The sequence below is a fragment of the Ipomoea nil genome, unplaced genomic scaffold (genome assembly GCF_001879475.1).
Source record: "Ipomoea nil cultivar Tokyo-kokei standard unplaced genomic scaffold, Asagao_1.1 scaffold3147, whole genome shotgun sequence".
NCBI lineage: Eukaryota > Viridiplantae > Streptophyta > Magnoliopsida > Solanales > Convolvulaceae > Ipomoea > Ipomoea nil.
In genome coordinates, this window is record NW_017619575.1 from 1,193,300 (window position 1) to 1,212,667 (window position 19,368).

General features: G+C 35.8%; 2 protein-coding genes across 2 annotated transcripts; one reads left to right on the forward strand and one right to left on the reverse strand.

Moving 5' to 3' along the window:
- Window positions 1-1,547: 1,547 nt before the first annotated feature.
- LOC109167270 (5'-adenylylsulfate reductase 1, chloroplastic-like) lies at window positions 1,548-3,999 on the reverse strand. Its single transcript, XM_019316281.1, has 5 exons — window positions 3,827-3,999; window positions 3,564-3,719; window positions 3,336-3,462; window positions 2,112-2,919; window positions 1,548-2,033 (listed from the first exon to the last, which is right to left on the reverse strand). Exons 1-5 carry the CDS (start codon window positions 3,885-3,887, stop codon window positions 1,803-1,805), a joined length of 1,383 nt encoding a protein of 460 aa, XP_019171826.1. The 5' UTR covers window positions 3,888-3,999; the 3' UTR covers window positions 1,548-1,802.
- Window positions 4,000-16,027: 12,028 nt separating this feature from the next.
- LOC109167207 (ankyrin repeat domain-containing protein 13C) lies at window positions 16,028-18,583 on the forward strand. The gene is made up of 2 exons (XM_019316172.1): window positions 16,028-17,600; window positions 18,011-18,583. Exons 1-2 carry the CDS (start codon window positions 16,206-16,208, stop codon window positions 18,350-18,352), a joined length of 1,737 nt encoding a protein of 578 aa, XP_019171717.1. The 5' UTR covers window positions 16,028-16,205; the 3' UTR covers window positions 18,353-18,583.
- The last annotated feature ends 785 nt before the right edge of the window (window positions 18,584-19,368 follow it).

Sequence of the window (19,368 nt, forward strand, 5' to 3'; positions counted from 1 at the left end):
CGTGGGGGCTCAGGGGATGAGTCTGTGAAGCATTGAATTCCAGGCTGGAATTCAGAGATGGACGTTGGGGTTTGGTGAAATGACCTGACTGCCCTTAGCAGTTAGCACATGTGGTTGGAAATGCAGGTGCTTTCATTGAGTAACAGAACTGAACCAAACACGACAGAGAAGCAGACACGCACACTCGAACCGGAGGGGCAGTTCAACCTTGTGGTGCAAATTATGAAAGGTGTTTGGTAAATAGTTATTATCGGATAGTTTTTAGTTGATTGGATTGATGGATTTTATTAGTTAATAGAATGAGTTGATTGTAGAAAAATATTTGATAAATTAAATGTTAGTTGATAGTTGATTACATGTAAAATAATTTTCTCAAAAAATTATTTTGAGTAACTTTTTAAATTTTAACGTTTTAGAGTAATAAATTGTTACAAAAAGTTAATTAATCAAACACTCATATTAGTTGTTTAATCAAGTCAAATATTAAATAATGGTTAAACAAGCTAACTATATTACCAAATAAGGCCAAAATCATAAATATTCTTGGTTGTAATTTAGAAAGTAGACAAATTTTGTCGGGGGCATGTGTCATTTTACTGCATGTGGGATTCTAACTAGTTTTATCTTCTTATGATCTTATAATCTAGTGACACTAAACTACTTTTCCATATGGGAGGTTGTGAGTGAGCCTTAGTAGAGGCGGAAACCGTATTAATTCTTTATGCTTTAATATGTTAAAAAAAAATAGTTTTGAACAAATGCTGCATTATAACAGCCCTAGTAGTAATTAAAAAAAAATGGTTGTACCTTCTCATGATGTTATGGGCTTGGTGATTGGTCTTTGTAGGTCCATTTCATTTTTTTTTGTGGGAGCCCAATTTTTTTGGGATACCCAAGGTGGTCTATAACTCTATATACAAGCTACCATATGTGGGAGCCCAATTTGAACCTTCAAAAATTTATCTCATCTTGAGGTTGCATTTTGCAACAATTATGCCATGGATCCAAATCCACTTTGTAAAGTGGACTCGGGTCAAAATACACAATTTATATACTGAATGTTTACAATTCATTTAGTAGGTAAATTGTAAACATTCAATATATAAATTGTGTATTTTTGAACTCAAGTCCACCTTAAGGTGGACCAGGCCACAGAATAATTTGCCTGCATTTTGAAAGTTATATTGTGGATCAAGGTTTAACTCAAAACGTCTTTTTTAAGTGATGTAGTCTTAAAACGTAGCATTGTTTTTTTTTTTTTTTTTTTTTTTTGGTTTCGCACAATCATAAATAACTTAAGTCATCCTGCCTTTATCTCCCACCGCTCTACAATATTCAATTGAACCCACCTTGCCTTATCTCCTAACCTATATGCATTATTAAAATCTCTCCTCCACTTGCCTTCAAACTTACCGCTGTGCTATAAATTTACAGTTCTTAAAAGTTGATTAGTGAATGTATGTATCTGAAACATCAAAATAGCCTTCAAAAGTACGTTATATATGTTGTTTCTAAGAGAAGTTGATTATATCAACCATCAATCATACTTCAATAAACCTCCTTTATACTACACTCATTTTAACCATCAAACTTTTCCATTAAACTCTATATAGAGGTTTATTCCAAAGTAGATCTTTCTTAACAAAGTTCCAGCCTGACCAAACAAGCTCCAACACTACATATACAACACTACTTTGTAATGGGGGTATGTGGTGAATGGCGATGCACCCCTCGACGACGTTCTACAATAACTCCTCCTTCAATCCCTCTCCTCTATGCTACACTTTGCAAAGGCAATTCGATCACCGTAATGCATTCACGAAAGCCAGTAATGAGTCTACATCCCTCTTCTCGGATGGATACTTGATAGCCCGCGATGAATGTTTGGGGAAGAAAAGGATTGTGGGGAAGCTGCCTAGCTGCAATTCTTGCTTTGCAAATTCTTTCTGGTCCCCGTCTGCCCTGAACTTTCCAACCTTCACGCCTGAACCAGCCAAATTCTCTGCCAGTTGAACGTATGATTCTTCCATGCCCTGCAAAAGGTTATATATGATTATTAGTTCGGTGTTTGATGGAAATGAAGTATGGTTGGTTAATGGTGGAGCAACTACCTGGCAGAACTGGCACCAGGGGGCGTAAAGAACCACGAGCCAAGGCTCCTTCCTGTCTTCGGTTTTCAACATGTTCTCGATTCCAGGCCTGTTTAAGGTCACGATGTTTTGGGTCTCGAAAATGTCTGCTTCAACGGCAGCAGCACCGTTTGTGTGGACACCGCCATTCCCATTGCCATTCGAGCTTTCGTCCTTGAGGTTGCCTTTGTGCAGACCACATTCTTTGGCCTTTGCGTCTTCCCACCACCACCTTCCTTCTCTCTCGTGTTGGCCAGGTAAGACGGCCCTCGTGCAGGGCTCACACCCGATCGAGATGTAACCTTGAGAGTGCAACGAATTCACGGGCACATTCATGGCTCTAAGGAAGCTCCAAATGTCCGTGCCATTTACATTAGCCACCGGGTTCCACTTCACCAAGCTGCCAGCCCCGCCATCCAGCCCCTCAAACGCTGGGTCGACTTGCACAACCGGGATTTCAGATCGAGTCCCGGGGGATTGATCTTTGCGTTGCCCAGTGATCCAGGCACGTAACCCCTTTAGCGCCCTCCTCAACGGCCTCACCTTCCTCACACGGCAGCACTCCTGGTGACCATCCTCGTAAAACGAGAAAAGCCCCTTGCTCCTAACTAAACCCTGAACCTCAACAGCATCAGGAAACATGTACTCGATGCGAATGTCATAATGTTTCTCAACTGCATCAAAGAACTGATACGTCTCCGGATTCAACCTTCCGGTATCAAGACTGAACACCCTAAATGGTCTACCAGTTAGGCGTGCATACTCAATCAAAGCAACATCTTCTGCACCACTGTAAAAAGCAAATATTCTCAGAACCCATCCTCATTTAAGCAAAAAAGAAAAGAGCTTTAAAAATTCTTCACCAATCAGTATAGAACCCTAAAACTCTCAGACAACCCTTGAATCAAAAGATAGACATATGCACATAGAAATCACCAAATGCATCTGTAAACTCAACTGATTATCTTAAATTTAAGGTATAATTACACAGTTTCCATAAATGATTAAAGTCCATAACAAATCATTGGTTATCCCTTCAAATAACCATACGATGGTTGGTGAGATAAGCAATTAAGCACTTAAAACAATCAATTCCAGAAAGAGCTTACATAACATCATCACATCAACAATTGGTACCATAAAAACAGACATGACAGGAAAAAAAACACATCTAAAATGATCCTTACTACTTTGTACTGTAATTACCTGAAAGCAATAGCAATATCATCCCCAAATTTCTCGAGGGCCTTATCTATAATCTCAAGTGGGGAAGCATTTTCAAGCTGCTTAGCCAATTTCTCATAATCCTCTGCCTCTACTTTCTCAGCAGTCTCTGCAATTTCACCGCATACCAAAGGGTAAATCAGTCATTTCTAATCTCCCAGGCTCGCAAATACAGAGTATATAGACCATTCAAAACGAAACTAAACGTACCAGGTGCAGCAACGGTTGCTGCGGCGGCGACAACCGCCTCGTTGCGCCGTGGCTCAGCATTCAACGGCTTCACATCGGAATGCCTACGAGAAAAGCCCACCGCCGTCGGCTGATGATACGCCCGATCCAACGGCTGAAAATATCCCATTTGCGGGACTGCAAAATACACAACCAAATTAGCAAAATTTGAATCAAGAAAACCTAGACCCGGTTTTCAAATCACCCAAAAATCCAACCTTGATTCAAATATAGAAAGCGGGTACCTTTGTTCTGTTCAGAAATCGAACCGCGAATTGTGGCCGAGGAACTGAAAGCCAACGCCATTTCCGAAGCTCAGCAAAAATTTCACAGAAAGAACAAAAGAATTCCCCTAATTCTCCTTCTAAGTTATACGAATTCTGAAACTATGTGTGTCTCTGCAGAGTGTTCCGCTAAGGAGAGATATAAAGAGAGGAAGAAATCCCTGAAGAGAAGGCGGCCTTTTAGGTTCATTGAACCTGGACGTGATTTCGGATTTGAGGGTAGCGTGACGTGGCGCGAGATGATTGGATAGATGTCAGCGCTTACGGTCGTGTGGCGGGCAGGAGAGATTCCGAGAAAGAGAGACGAAATATAAGGCTGGAAGCCCTCACTTATTTCAAACCAGTCAAAGGTTTAGGATGTTCCTATGTACGGCTTTTATTTATTTCCCATAATAATTACATTTATAGCAAGTTTTAATCACATAATTCAATATTAAATTATTTAAAAAATAATTTTATTGTATTTCACTATACTGTAAAAATTTATGCTTTTTTCTGAGGGTTAATATATCAGATCAGGAATTGTGTTTATCTTTAGCCGTTTCTTGAACAGAAATAGTTGTTGAATATTCAATGGTTAATTAAAACGTAAGAAAATTGTATTGTAAAATGTGTTAGGAATTAGGATATAATGAAAGGGGAAATATTATATTGAGGTTGGAAAGCAAAGAGATATTTGTGTGGCGCAGGTGGAAATTTACGTAATTGTCATGGCTTTCCCTATCATCTACAGCCGCCACGAATTTATGCTTAGCTATGCAATGACATTTATCAATAATTGTTGGGAGAGGGTCTTTCAAAACAAATAAAAAGTTAGTCCTTATTAATCTATTAATAATCTAAGCTTATTTATCTTTTTGTGATTTTTTTGTTAGCTAAGATCATAATTCAAACTTCACTCATAAAGCATATTTGGGTAATAATTGTAGGTTTTCTTGTAAATCATGCAAAAAGAAGTGAACATTGTTTTGTATATGAGAATCAAAAGTTTGATTATTGCTAACACTCTCTCGGTCAAGTTTGTCGCATAAGATATGATCTTCTTAATGTAATTTATCTCTCATTGTTATATGCATGTGGACTATTACATAGGAGGAGACAATTTTATTATTACCCCATTCGCATTCTCAAACAATGATTGCAAGTTTTTCTCATTACCCAAAAAAAAAATATATATATATTACAACCTAAACGAGATTATCTATTTGTGATTATTTACGGCTAGAGCCACAAGTTGAGTTTCACCTAGAGTTCACATTTTTATAAACTTTTCTGTAAATCAAAGAGGGGTGGACTTTATACTAAACTTAATGCACATCCTTCTTGGCTTACCTCAAGGGACCAAGAATCTTTTGATTCTTCCATTACTGTCATTTTACACTTTCTAATTATATTTTTGTATTTACCAACAAAAATACTAATTCACTATAAAATGTCACTTCAAGCATAATTTGTCACAAAAAAAAACTATGATTTTTCGTTAATATAATGCCGTTCACGATAAATGAATCAACCAAAAGTTAATTAATTAATTAAATTATTAAAAAAAAAAAGAAGGTGTCTTCTGATGTGTTGAAGAGACAAAGGGCGGTTTGAATTTGCAGGCGTCCGCGTTATTGGCAGTCTTGATCGGAATCTGTGTTCCATAATGCAAATTGCAAAAGTATGGTTCTTAATGGGATCTGTCGCCATAATGCATCAGATTCAGTCTTCTTTGGTAGGATTATTTATAACATTTTTGACCCACAATACAGGATTATTTATAACATTTATAACATTATTGCACTAATTTCGTTCACATTTCTGCACTGGTCCAGTGAAAATCTGCTCACAGGATCGCATGTATATGCAACTTGGTGTCATCTTGCAAGATATGTAACCAACGATAAGCTCATACCGTTGGATTTATGCGTTTTCAATGAACACTATCCACGAACACGAATAAATCTTGAACTTACTTTTACGACGACTGTCATCCCTCTATGGTAAGCCACAGCGTCACGTCTAGAATCGAGCAGGGCTGAACTCCCAACACAGGCTATGGAGAAGAAGCAAATCATAGTTACGATGGATGCTACCGCCTACAGAGTTCTCAATGGGAAGCACTGCTTTGTCCACTAACCATAGTTAAACTGCCTAAACGAGGAAAGCAATGCAATATGGAACTATCACATTCCTCAAAACTCATTGAAAAACAGACATTAATTTAAACACAACAAACCTTAAATGCAGCCTCAAACTGGTCACATGGGACAGTCGTCTCACACTTTGGGTATGCTTTAAGTGCAGCAGCCTCACTATGCGCACCAGGAATCCCTTATCATTGCCACAGAAAAAAACATGTACGTCTGGATAACATTTTCAAGACAACCATGAATTGCATGCATGCAGAAATTATAAGAACACGGGTTGCCAGTGAGCATATAGGTGGATATGTATATAGTATATAGCTGATAAGCAACCTTGACTTTTGAACCATCATTAGGATTTAGGAGTGGATGAAAAATCAGTTGCTGTCAAGGGTTCTGCAACCGACAATTCCCCGCATGATACCACAGATAAACAAAATCATTACAAATTAAATTATGATATGCTGGAGTTTAATGCAACTTTATTATGTGCCATACTATCTCAAAATATTTCTAGTCCCCAAATACCATAGAATTGGGACGACGGCTAAGTTGTTTAGACTATCGATTAAGTAACCAGAAGGTTAATTACAAGTTCAACTCTCAACGGAGCTGTCTATTGGTTTTCTTGATTATAACCTAGGTTGATTTAACTACTTGTGATTCTTTACGACTAGGGTTACAAAATATAATTTAACAATATAGTGCACGCCGTAGAGTAGTAGCTATGGATTTATCTGGTAACTAAAAAAAAAACCTCAACACGGCTATCGCTTCCGCTCATACGAGGTCAGATCTCTCGTATACTAATATTCAGTATAATTAGACTATTTAGATCTAACATTTCATTCATGCTTTCCTATTTATAGGTGCAATCCGATGATCCCCGGCCAGATGAATCTGCGACCAGGAGGCCGGGTATATTATATTGGGCAAATTATACTGTGGACCGCGATCCACAATGCATTGTGGTCCATGCATCAAATATGCACTGCAGTTTCATTTCAACACAACTACAGTATCATTTTGATATAACTATACTACCGTTTCACTGAACAATATGCACTTAAATATGTGAAATTGTTATTCAATTTCATTTTGTATATACTGCAGTTTCATTTCAATTCAATTGCAGTTTCATTTGATAATATAATAAAAATAATACAATTTAGATACACGATAGTGTCTATTGTTTTGGACCATGGTCTCCACAGTATAATTGCTGATATAATTTGTTATTCTTAAATCTCCAGGTAACTGTTTTCTCCAAAAAATAATTCCTTTTAACTTGCAGTTAAGGTTGATTAGTAAATGAGCTGATTGTGCGGATGGGTTTACATCAACATCATATTTTTATCAATAAAAATCACGTCAAATATGGTGAGCCAAAGGTGATCGGGTTGAAAATTCTACGAGATTAGTAAATTGATATATTTTTTTTTGAATGCTACTAGTGGTCTAATGGCTATTAAGGTAATTAGACCACTGTGTACGTTCTGGCCTGCTGTCGAAAATTATTACACTTGTAGTAGTTATAAGAGTACGTGATGAAGTAAATGCAAAAAGAGTAAAATTTTTTTTCTTATTACGGATGATTATATAGATAATATCGTGTTGGGTATGACACTCTTGGGATTGAGGATTCAACTTTTTTGGAAGAAGAAAATGTTATAAATGACCAAATTAAATTTGCATATTGGTCTAATTACCTTAATAGCCAAACCATTACCTTAAGGGGACGTTTGGTACTTTCTGAGAAAAAAATATTTGTTACGAGAAAATGTAATACTTTTATATTTTGATGTAAAGTATTACATTAATTTTTCTATTTAAGTAATAAGCATTCTAGTTTTCATTTAGTATTACATTTAATTTGCTAGTATAATTATTACTTTTCATCTTGATTCGACTTTTCCACATAAGTTTTTGCCCATGAAATTAAATTCACATTGACTTAAATTGTCCTAAGTCAAAGATTGAACCAAACGTGAGAATAATTTTTCACTTCTTAAATTGCTAAGAAAGTTTGAACTTTCCTCCCTACCTAACGCCCTCAGCAAATATTTGGTTTAAGTCATCTAATATTATTTAGGTAATGTATGATAATGTTATATCATTAGGGATGAATATAGGCCAGGCCTTTCACAGTGGCCTATGGACTGGGCCTCTATAAATATATATATATATATATATATATATATATATGCAATCATGTGTATATTCTTATTTATTCATTTACTTATTTGTTTAATATATTTATTTGTTTCACGAACCAAACGCGAAATGATCTACCTGCCCAACATCATAATCGTGTAAATTCTCATATTCGCTTTAATTTCAAGAAGTAATAGCCAAATATGGCCAATTATGCTCTGAATCCGTGTTTATCATGTGTATGGTAGACACGATGTACATTCATAATGTCTATAGTGTAGATTCATACTACCAACATACATTAACTATTAAGACCTCAACAAAAGCAACATAATAGAACATCAACATACACAAGCTCTGTTGATAGGAGAAGCCTTACCCAAAGGTTCCAAGCCATGCCGTCACTCCCAAGCATCCACTGCCGGAACAAGGAGGGGAGAGAACTGCTGCCGGAGTTGCCGTCTCGCCGGAGAGTTGATGCGTTTGTCGTCGCCGTCCGCCAAATGGAGGAGCTCCACCTTCTGCCCAGATCGCCGGAACAGATGAGGGGAAAGAGGGAGTTCACGGGAGGTTCACCACCTGTCCAAGCACCCGTTGCTTCCAAAAAAGCTCCGCCGTCGCCGCAAGAAGATGAAGGTTGGAGGGGAACGCCGGACTGTTACTGCTGGGAACGGAGGGGGTAAGGTCGCCGAAAATTGGGGAAAACTATTGCTTGTTGTTGCCGTCCATTATGAATGTACAACGTGTCCATTATGAATGTACCGCATGGTGGACACGGGAGCATAACGATTGGCCAAATTACAGTATAGTTAGGTAATTAATTAGTTACCGAATCAGAGAATCTAATCATTTATAATAATATGATTAGATATATTTAAATGTACATGATAGAGCTTGTTATAGATAATTTTTATTCGGCCTTCATATAAATCTTATGCATAGGTCTTTAGTGTAAGAGTCACTACTAGATCGAAAAAAAAAAAAATCACAATTTGTAATGAAACATTACAATGGAAATTTTTCGTTGTGATGTGTATACGTGTTGACAAAATAGGATCGGGATTTGATTGTAATCAAATTGTAGTGACCCAAAAGGAATCAAGTTTTGGCAACTAAAATAATGCACACACCCTTTTTATAGTAGAAATTTATTATATAAATTAAATTAATATTTAATACACGAATAGTTTGGAATGAAAAAATATATTTTGAAGTCCAAGTCTCTAACTTCAGTAGCCTTTTGCAACCGAGACAAAGCTAAGCTAATCTAGCCAGGCAGCAGTGAAAAGGCTAATGGAATTGAGAAGCTTCATCAAGATTTGCATGGCCAAAATTAAAGACTCATAACATTGATAATCGAGACCCAATTGGGAAGTACGTCATGGGAATTGGGGCACCTTTGGCCTTCTTCTTCTCACCCTTTTCCATTTTCTCTTCTTTTCCTTCCATCACTACTGCTTCAGTACTGTGCTGCTTCCTCACTTCATCTCCTTCACAGGAAATTCTTTTGGAATTCGAAAAACAAGCAAACAAGGACGAGAAGAAAGCCATGAATATTGCTTTTGCTTAGCTTGAATATAATCTTGCTTTCATATATGCTTTCCTATTTATAGGTGCAATAATCCCAGATGAATCTGCGACCAGAAGGGTATAGTATTATATTTTATGTTTCTTGGAAGCTAAGTATACTTGGAGAGTAAGACAATGGATGATTAGTCAAGTTGAAACTTCCTCGAACATCCTAATTAATTAAAACTACATGTGCATGAACCAGCAGGTATAGTATATTTTGACTGCGGCGGGCTACACAACATAAGAATGGTCGTCAAAGGAATCTTCCTGGCAATTAAGGTTGATTGGTTAATGAGAGTGCGGATAGGTTTGCGTCAACATCACATTTTTATCAAATAAAAATCATGTCAAATTAATATGATAGAGTCAAAGGTGCTCATCAACGCATTAAAAAATCTACGAGACTAATAAATGAATATCAGTACACGTACTAAAACCTTGTCCAAAAACTATTACACTTGTAGTAATTATTATCCCGCCTTTTATGTGTTTCTAGTATGAACCTTTAAAATTGTATTTGAAGAGAGTGATTAAAATAATTATACTTAAGAATTAATTCCACCAGAGGTCACTTATCTTAATTTGATGGTAATTTTAGATTTAGTCTCAAACTATCGTTTTTGCCATTTAACATTCTAGACTATTATTTTTTGGACACTTTTAGTCCTTCTAATGACTTTTTCTATATTTAGTAAGGGCATTTCTGTCTTTTCATATTTTTCTTTTGTTATTTTTACGGTTGAATTGGTTTAGGACTTTAGGTAACCTCTGATTTTTAGTAATCATATTTTTGAACCGGTTTTTAGTAAAGTCCTAAACCAATTATACCGGTTGAAATAAGAAAAATAACAAAAAAAAAATATATATGAAGGAACAAAAATACCCTTACTAAAAATAGGGAAAGTCATGAGAATGACTAAAGTGTCTAAAAAACAATAATATGGGATGTTAAAGGGCAAAAACGATAGTCTATGACTAAATTTGAAATTGTCACCAAATACAAAGGACCTCTAGTGGAATTAACTCTATACTTAATTGGAATACTCATTTATCGAGTTATACATATTAGGAATTATTGAATTTCATTCATTCTTTTCAAGGGGAATTGAGTTTCATTTTTCCTAAATTTCACCTCTAGGGAAATTGAATTTCATGGTTGCATAAGTGAAGTGAAGGAATCAAAGTATTGCAAATAGAGTCCAAGATGCTGGATAAAGAGGGATATAGAAAATCTAGGCAGTGGTCTAACGAAAGAAGAGAAAGATCGACGCACTCAAATCCAAGAAAACACACAAACGCGACTGCTTTAACGCGAATCCCACCGCCCCAAGAATTTGACGTTACCGCACACCGCAACAGCCTTATCTTGTGATTTGGAAAAAAAAAAAAAAATTACTTTCATTAATACAAAGTGATTTAGGGAGGAGAAGATAATTTAGGGGGTAGGAGGACTAGGAGCTAATTTTAGGTTAACCTTGATTATCCTTCTATAATTGAGGCAGTTGTCTTATAATTATTTTAAAGCTAATTTCATTTTTGGCCTTAGATTTATAGGCGATAGTTCAGTTTTAGCCTTTTTTATTAAAACATCATCTTTTGGCCATAGTATTATTGTGACATGACCAATTTTGGTCCTTTATCAACAAAATTGTTGAAATTTCGTTAAATAGAAATGCATTTTGATCTTTTTAATACAAAGTGCATTGATTTGTTATATTTTTTTATGTTTTTTTTTTTGAAAAATTCATAATTAAAGATCGAAATTTCATTATATTTAACAAAATTTCAACGATTTTTTTGATAGAGGATCAAAATTGATCATGTCATAATAATACTAGGACCAAAAGAGAATGTTCTGATAAAAATGAACTAAAAGTGGACTGTCACCTATAAATTCAGAACAAAAAATAGAATTAACTCATTATTTTTTTTACCGCCGAATTTGACTGGTCGAGTTCCGAATCTGAGTGTTGGTCCGACGACCATCTAACACCAGACTAACTGCTTAATTGATTACCCGTAGTCCATGTTCAATCAAAACTAAAATCAAAGCACCTGATATAAAGAGTTTTAGGTCTAACATTTCTTAAATTAAAATAGAAAATTATTGAGAGATTTGAAGTAAATGAAGTGTAAGGGTAGAGTTTTACTATATGTACTTTTAAATTTTAATCCCTCACTTGTATTTTATAACATGAGAAATAAAGATTGATTATTTTATCATGTGGATCTCAGAGAATATGTCTATATTAAGAATTTGTGAAAAAGAGTAAAACTCAAGAGTAAGAAATATTTTTCGTAAGGGTATGGTTAGTGACCCAAAACACAAACCTTATTCAGACCATGCCGCGCTGTCTTGGTGTAGTCTCGGTCTCCCTGTACACACACAACAGACACAAGCTGGCCCACATGTCCCACCCTTCACTTTCTCTTTATGCATTTTTTGCTTTCTAAAACGCAACCCTTCGTCTCTTTACAACTCGACGCTTCAATGAATCATCACATCTTAAGCACTCGTTGCGAATCAAACTTGGGTTGACCGCTTCCATTTCAATTTCTAAACTTATTAATAATAAGCTACCCATTGTACTACTATATAATATAATTGTACTTAGCTACTTGCGAATATTAAGATATTAAATTTATCGTTTTGTGAGGATGCAAGACTTATACAACAAGTAGAATTTTCATAATCAAACTTATGACATTTAGGTATGAGAACCATACCTCATCAGTTCCGTCACTTATTTTAGGAACATTTATATTTTTCTTAATTTTAAAATTGACATTAAAAACATACATTTAACTTTTGATAACTCGTTTTAAAAACGTTATAATTCATAATCAAACTTATGACATTTAGGTATGAGAACGTAACCATACCCCATCAGTTCCGTCACTCATTTTATGAAACTTTATATTTTTCTTAATTTAAAAATTGACATTAAAAACATACATTTAACTTTTGATAACTTATTTTAAAAACGTTATAATTCATAATCAAATTTGAAGAAGGTAATAATTTTTGGTCATTCAAGGTAACTAAAGAGTTCTATTATCTCTGTGTTGGTTGAATTTAGAGCAAGTATTTTATGTGCGTAGTTGGTTCGCTTCCTGACTTAAAGGTCATGATAGGAGGCAGCAGTGTGGTGTCGGATGCTGGAAGGTCTAAATTGGATCATTTGTATGCATATGAAGACTAGGATCTTATTAGTGGGTTAATTGTGCAATTCACAATTTAACTCCGGCGAAGCTCTGATCATCTAAGTTTTATTTAAAAAAAAAATCCAATAGTTATCCTCTTTTTTTTTTTTTTGAAAGGAATAGTTATCCTCCTTTACTATCACTATGCACATATTATTTGCAAATAAAGGTTAATAGTTTTGGAGCTTAAACCAAGGAAAACATATTTAAAAAAAAAAAAAAAGGATTGAGCATTGTGAGAACGGCCTAAATTGCCTTCTAGTTGACTAAAAGATGGATTTAAATATTAACATTGATTGAATAGGCCAAATCTAAATAATATAATATACTTGCATTCGAGCTTATTGGTTCAAACTAAAAAAGATATAGACAATAGCGAGCCTTATCATTTTGTAAAAAAAATAACAAATTTTGTCTTATTGAAGGTGAGAACATAGGGTATTTTGATTTTTTTTTTTCAAAGTCGAATAATTTTTTAAATTTAGAAAAGAAAAAAAAAACTCAAACTATCAAAATAACTATGGAATTAAAAGTAAAATAAATACTATTATTTTTAGGTGACGAGAAAAACTCTAACCACTATCTATGAGTGCAAGTACACTGAGTTGACATAAAGGATGTTGGCTGGCAAGAATTAAAGACGTGACATTTATGTACAAAAATCATATTTTTGTCTATTTACCCACTCCCCTTCCCGGTCAAATAAACACTATTCTCTCATGTTGCAACTTAAGTATAACAATTTTTATTTTTTATTTTTTAAATCATGAAATAAAGAAATCCATACCGCAACAGTATAATAATCGAAATTTAACCAAAATAAATAAACAAAAAATGGGAAATAGTACTGTAAAAGTAGAAAATGAAAAATGACAAAACAGTAGGGGATGCAGAAAAAGAACTGTAACGGGGAACAAAAAATCCATAAAGATAAAATAAAAAGCAACCTGTCCGGCGGTCCAAAAAGTCGCGCCGATTGACCAGTAGCAGTTCCGCCGGCAGCGGTCGCCGGAAATTCAGTGGGAATACCCAATAAGGAATAAAAGTGATATAATACTTGTTAATTTTACGGAGAGTTTAACTAGTCACTGAATAGTCAACATAACCGTTAAAATAAAACGAAATTATGTAGAATGAATAACAAGAACGCCCGAAAACTTAATGTAATAATGTCATCACAAAATCGCCTTAAGCTCATAAAAATTTTTGAATCCTTGACATCATCAGAGGAGTTATTTATACGTGAGTATTTGGCCTAAAATAATAAAAGAAATCCCTTACAAATTAGACTCAATTCCACATTCTAAATCACAGAGTTGTGTTCCTAAAATACAATAGACTGTAAACCAGTGGATGAGAGTCATCTTTTAATCTTCTTTTATTTGATGCCGTTGTAATAAGAGAAAATATAATAATTTTACATTAAAATGTAAAAATATTACATTTGTCATTAAAACTCAAAAATATTAAGTTTTTCATTATAAGTAATAAATGCTTTATTCATAATTAGTACGGAGTATTTTTTATTTGCTAATATAAATGTTACATTTGTATATCAACACACCCCGCATCACGCACGGATGAAGATTTGTGAGACAGTTTCACAAAAATGTGATCCTATTTCATTATATTAAAAAACTTTGAATAAAAAAATAATATATTATTATATTCACAAAAGTTGTTCAGTTTCTATTTTGTACAGGGGTGAACTTCTTAATATACAGTGGAATCTGCATGGTCCTTTAATCATTGAGATGTGTTCTCTACCATTCACGAGCATCATATCATTTCACGTGATGTATTAGTTACACATCTAATGTAGTTGTTATAAAGTGTTCACCTAATTTTATCGGAAATATAACAACGCTTAATATCTTATATTATTGTTACAAGTCGCAAATACAATCATTTACCGAAAATTATACGGTTGAAGCCTCAAGGTAACATTTTGTTCATGAAATAATGTAACTAAAATGGAAACATTATTAAGTTGACAGTAATTATGGAGAGATGATTGTGTATTATCATTAATTATAATGCTAATAAGGATATGATCACCAATAGTAATGGCCCATCCCCCTTTGCCAGCTAGATATTTTCTATTTATAAGGCTAAAATTATCCTAGTCAATGGGTATATTTGCAAGATGATGTAACATTAGCAACATCATTTTTATTTTATTTTATTGATGAACTTAGTGCAAATTTGTAAATCTTGACAAAAATTGCCGCAACTTTTGTATTATTATTATTTTATTTCTTTTATTTGTTAATATTTTAATATAATTAATAATGTTATTTTAATATATTTGACCTACTTTTAAAAATTTATTAAATTTGTAGGGATATAGTGTGAATAGTAAATGATTTACAAATGGGATGATGTGAAAATTGAACCAATTTTTGAAAGTGGATAAAATTTACGGGGGTAATGTTAACCTAACTCCGCAATATACAACCATCCATTTCCTCATTACCCTTACATACTAATATAATTATTCCGTTGCATTTGATATGTATGGTTCAATTATCAATATTTGATTAAAATTATTTACAATTTAATTTGTTATAATGTTAAGTTTAACTTTATTATTGTATATATATATATATATATATATATATATATATATATATATATATATATATATAGAAAGAGAGAGAGAGAGAGATAGAGATAGATAGTGAGAAATACATTACAAATATTATTAAACACAAAAAACTAAATTTCAAAGATACTAAAAAATAAATTAATTAAAAATCTCATTTTATATATCTTATTTATAATTTATTGATCAATCCAACTATTTTTTTTAATTTATTTTTTTAGTATTTTTATTTTTACTTATTTTTAAATTTATTATCTTTTTGTATTTAATTATAATGTCTAAATATATAAATTTTTTATATTAATATTAAACATAATATTATAAAAAAATTAAATTAAAAATAACTTTATTAAATATTGTTAACTGAATTAGACACATTAAATGAGATAGAAATTAGGAAGTACTGTACTTATTGGTAAGTTTTATTTAGTAAGTTTAAAAAAAGTTGAAAATATAAAATAAATTACAGCTTTTAATAAATACATTGGACGGAAGAAAAGCAGTGGAAAGTGAGGGAACGGGGAATTGGAGAAACGCTCTTCGAAATTCGAAACCCTTCCTTTCTCTTTCTTCAATTAAACATTACATTTCACAACAGCTTTGCATTCCATTCTCTCATCTAACCCACGCCACATCCAGAAGATCATTAGAGAGAGAGAGAGAGAGTTGATGTACAATGTCAAAACCGCCGACGGCCCCGACGACGTCGCGTGCAACGCCGACGACGATAAAGCCTGAAGAGTACGGCCATAGTCCCGTGCACTACGCCGTGGCAGTTGGGGATCATAATACCCTGACCCGACTAGTTGCTTCTGTGGAACGGCTCAGTGACCCGACTCGAATTCACACCGAGTCTGACTCGATCGCTCAGGAGCGACGCGCGGACAAAATCGCCGCCGTCCTAGACCGACGGGACAATCCCAACCGCGAGACGCCTCTGCATTTGGCTGTCCGCCTCAACGATGCTTTCGCTGTCCGAACACTTGCGAATGCCGGGGCGGACATTTCTCTCCAGAACGCTGCTGGTTGGAACCCTCTCCAGGAGGCCATTGTGCGGAGGTGCTCGGACATTGTTGCGACGCTCGTGCAGCACCACCACCTCGCCGCCTGGTTCAAGTGGCGCCGCCGTCTCCCCCGCCTGGTTTCCGCTCTCCAGAGAATGCGCGACTTCTATATGGAGATTTCCTTTCATTTCGAGAGCTCCATTGTTCCATTCGTTGGCAAAATCGCCCCTTCGGATACGTACAAGATCTGGAAACGCGACGCCAATCTCAGAGCGGACACATCCTTAGCGGGATATGACGGTTTGAAAATTCAGCGTGCTAATCAGAGCTTCCTCTTTTTCGGCGAGGGCGACAGCAATTTTGACATCCCTGCCGGTTCACTTCTAGTTCTCAACCACGATGACCGGAAAATTTTCGATGCATTTGAAAATGCTGGAAGTCCTTTAACCGACAGCGATGTTGCAAATTTTTGTAGCCAAACGAGCGTATATCGTCCAGGAATGGACGTGACGAAAGCAACACTCGTCGGCCGTACGAATTGGAGAGGTCAAGAGAAGACGGAGAGCGTTGGAGAGTGGAAATCTAGAGTTTACGAGGTGCACAACGTGATTTTCAGCTTTCGATCACGGAAAGCCGCCAGCGGAGAAGCCGGGAGTGAGCAAATATTACCATTAGACTTGGAGATTGAGGAAGATGCCGACGAAGGATTTCTAGTAGCCGAGAATCCGCGATTCAGCGTCTCCGTTGACTCAGGCAACCGACAGAGACGGCACAGTAGCTTTGTTCGGGAGGACAGAGAGTTCGTTAGTGTCTCACGAAAAAGTGTGGACATAATTCCAGAACCGCGGCGAAGATCGACGGCGATGCCGGTTGCGCCGCCTCCGCAGACGAAGGAGAAGGAGTTTGTGAAAAACCTAAAACCGTCAATTTGGTTGACTGAGCATTTTCCGTTAAAGACTGAGGAGTTGCTGCCGTTACTGGACATTTTAGCCAACAAAGTGAAGGCCGTTAGGCGGATGAGAGAGCTGTTGACGACAAAGTTCCCTCCGGGGACATTTCCGGTGAAGGTATGGTCAAATCTGATAGTTATTTGGAGTAAAAATTATTAATTAGGCCCCACATTATTTCCTCACTCTGAATCTTTGGATTTGCCATTTTGTTTGCTTTTGATTCCTTCTTTTGATGCGCAAGCTCTGACTCGCTTTGGCTTCACGCTTGACTCTCTACCCTCAGCATCCCCTTTCTGTTGAAGCACAGAACCTCTGGGACCCATGTCTATGACATGGAAGCACCTCATTGGGTAACATTTTGGTCCACGTGCAACCCTGCCTTTAACCTCTCGACACCAAACATTCCATGTGGGGCCTAGTTTAAGTAATTGTGGAGCCCACCGTAACAGAATAGTGGGGGTTAGGATTTGATTTATCTTGTCTTGATTAATTTAATGGCTGTGATTTGTTTTTGGTGGGGCTTTCAGGTGGCAATACCGGTGGTCCCCACGGTGAGGGTGGTTATAACCTTCACCAAATTTGTTGAGCTGCAGCCAGTTGAACAGTTCTTCACGCCATTTTCAAGCCCGAGGCATCTTTCCCAGTCCGGCAACGAGGACGACGGCGATATCTCCTCGTTTTCTTCAAAGTCGTGGCTGCCAAGGGGCGGCAACCGGTGGTGCTCGACAAGCCAGCAAGCGAGCTGTAATGGACAGCAGCAAGGGGATCCCTTTGCAATCCCCGGTAACTATAGCTGGAGCAGCTTTGATGAGAAGAACAGCGCTAGCAGGAAGATGAAGAAGTGCAGGTCTACAAGGAGAAGCAAGTGAGAAAAGTCAGGCATGTAATTCTTTTTGCTGCTTCAATTCAATTCAAATTCTATACAGTAATGAGTCTTCATTGTTGTTCTGATTTTTGGTATGATATATGGACGACGTAGAGAGTGTAGATAGGAAGAAAACAAAGTCTTAGTATTCGGCTAACTGCAATCTCCATGCGTTAAGCAGTAAAAGGATTCGATCTTCGAGTTACTTGAATTATATTTTCTCCACAGTTTAGTATAATGGTTATCTTCAATTCCTAAGCACTCAGTTGCACAGAGCTAATAATTATTGTTTGTTTGAGCAAAGCATGCGGTAGGTAAACAACTTGTTTGTCTGGATCTCATCTGTAAGTTATAGAGTAGAAATTGAAAGGACAGAAGTTGTTATGAAAACCTTTTTCTTTAATTTGTCATGGCAAGAACATAATTACCTGGGGGGATTCACCATACCAACTGATGCCAAGCATTGCCATTTGCCAACTGCTAATTACCAAACGTGTATGTATTACTCATGAAAGGGTTGAATTATTGGATGCAAGGGCGTATATGGAAATTCAGTATGAATTTGTGGATAGAGAATGGCTGATTTTATTACGTAGTCGGACAACGAAAGGATCCCCTAACACCAGCAAAAAAAATGCATGCATGGGTATAGCATATAGAAAGGTGACATAGATGAATGGCAAATGGTCTCGTTGACTAAAGGTTTGTCGTATATTGTTGACTTTGTCAACCATATTTGCAATAGATACACAATTAAGACATGTTATGTAATTCTAACCTTATTCTTAATTCAAAACATGAGAAAGGTTCCTAAATGAGTGTTATTGACTTAAGATATTGATATTTATTTTATAAACATGTAGTTAATGGATTATGTATTTGTAGTATTAACATTGGTTCCAATTACGCCAAAAAAAATGCTATTAAAGACACCATTAATATAAGTTATAAAACTTTATTGTACCTTACATGGTGCACATTGGTCCATGGTATAACAAATTAATGATCCCAATTCCATTG

What these genes read in the sequence shown, in the direction of transcription:
- LOC109167270 (XM_019316281.1), bottom strand. Translation starts at nt 3,887, where the DNA reads ATGGCGTTGGCTTTCAGTTCCTCGGCCACAATTCGCGGTTCGATTTCT. An exon ending in GATTTCTGAACAGAACAAAG is followed by an intron (nt 3,720 to 3,826) that starts GTACCCGCTTTC and finishes TGTATTTTGCAG; the next exon opens with TCCCGCAAATGGGATATTTT. An exon ending in GATATTGCTATTGCTTTCAG is followed by an intron (nt 2,920 to 3,335) that starts GTAATTACAGTA and finishes TGCTTTTTACAG; the next exon opens with TGGTGCAGAAGATGTTGCTT.
- LOC109167207 (XM_019316172.1), top strand. Translation starts at nt 16,206, where the DNA reads ATGTCAAAACCGCCGACGGCCCCGACGACGTCGCGTGCAACGCCGACG. An exon ending in CGGGGACATTTCCGGTGAAG is followed by an intron (nt 17,601 to 18,010) that starts GTATGGTCAAAT and finishes TGGGGCTTTCAG; the next exon opens with GTGGCAATACCGGTGGTCCC.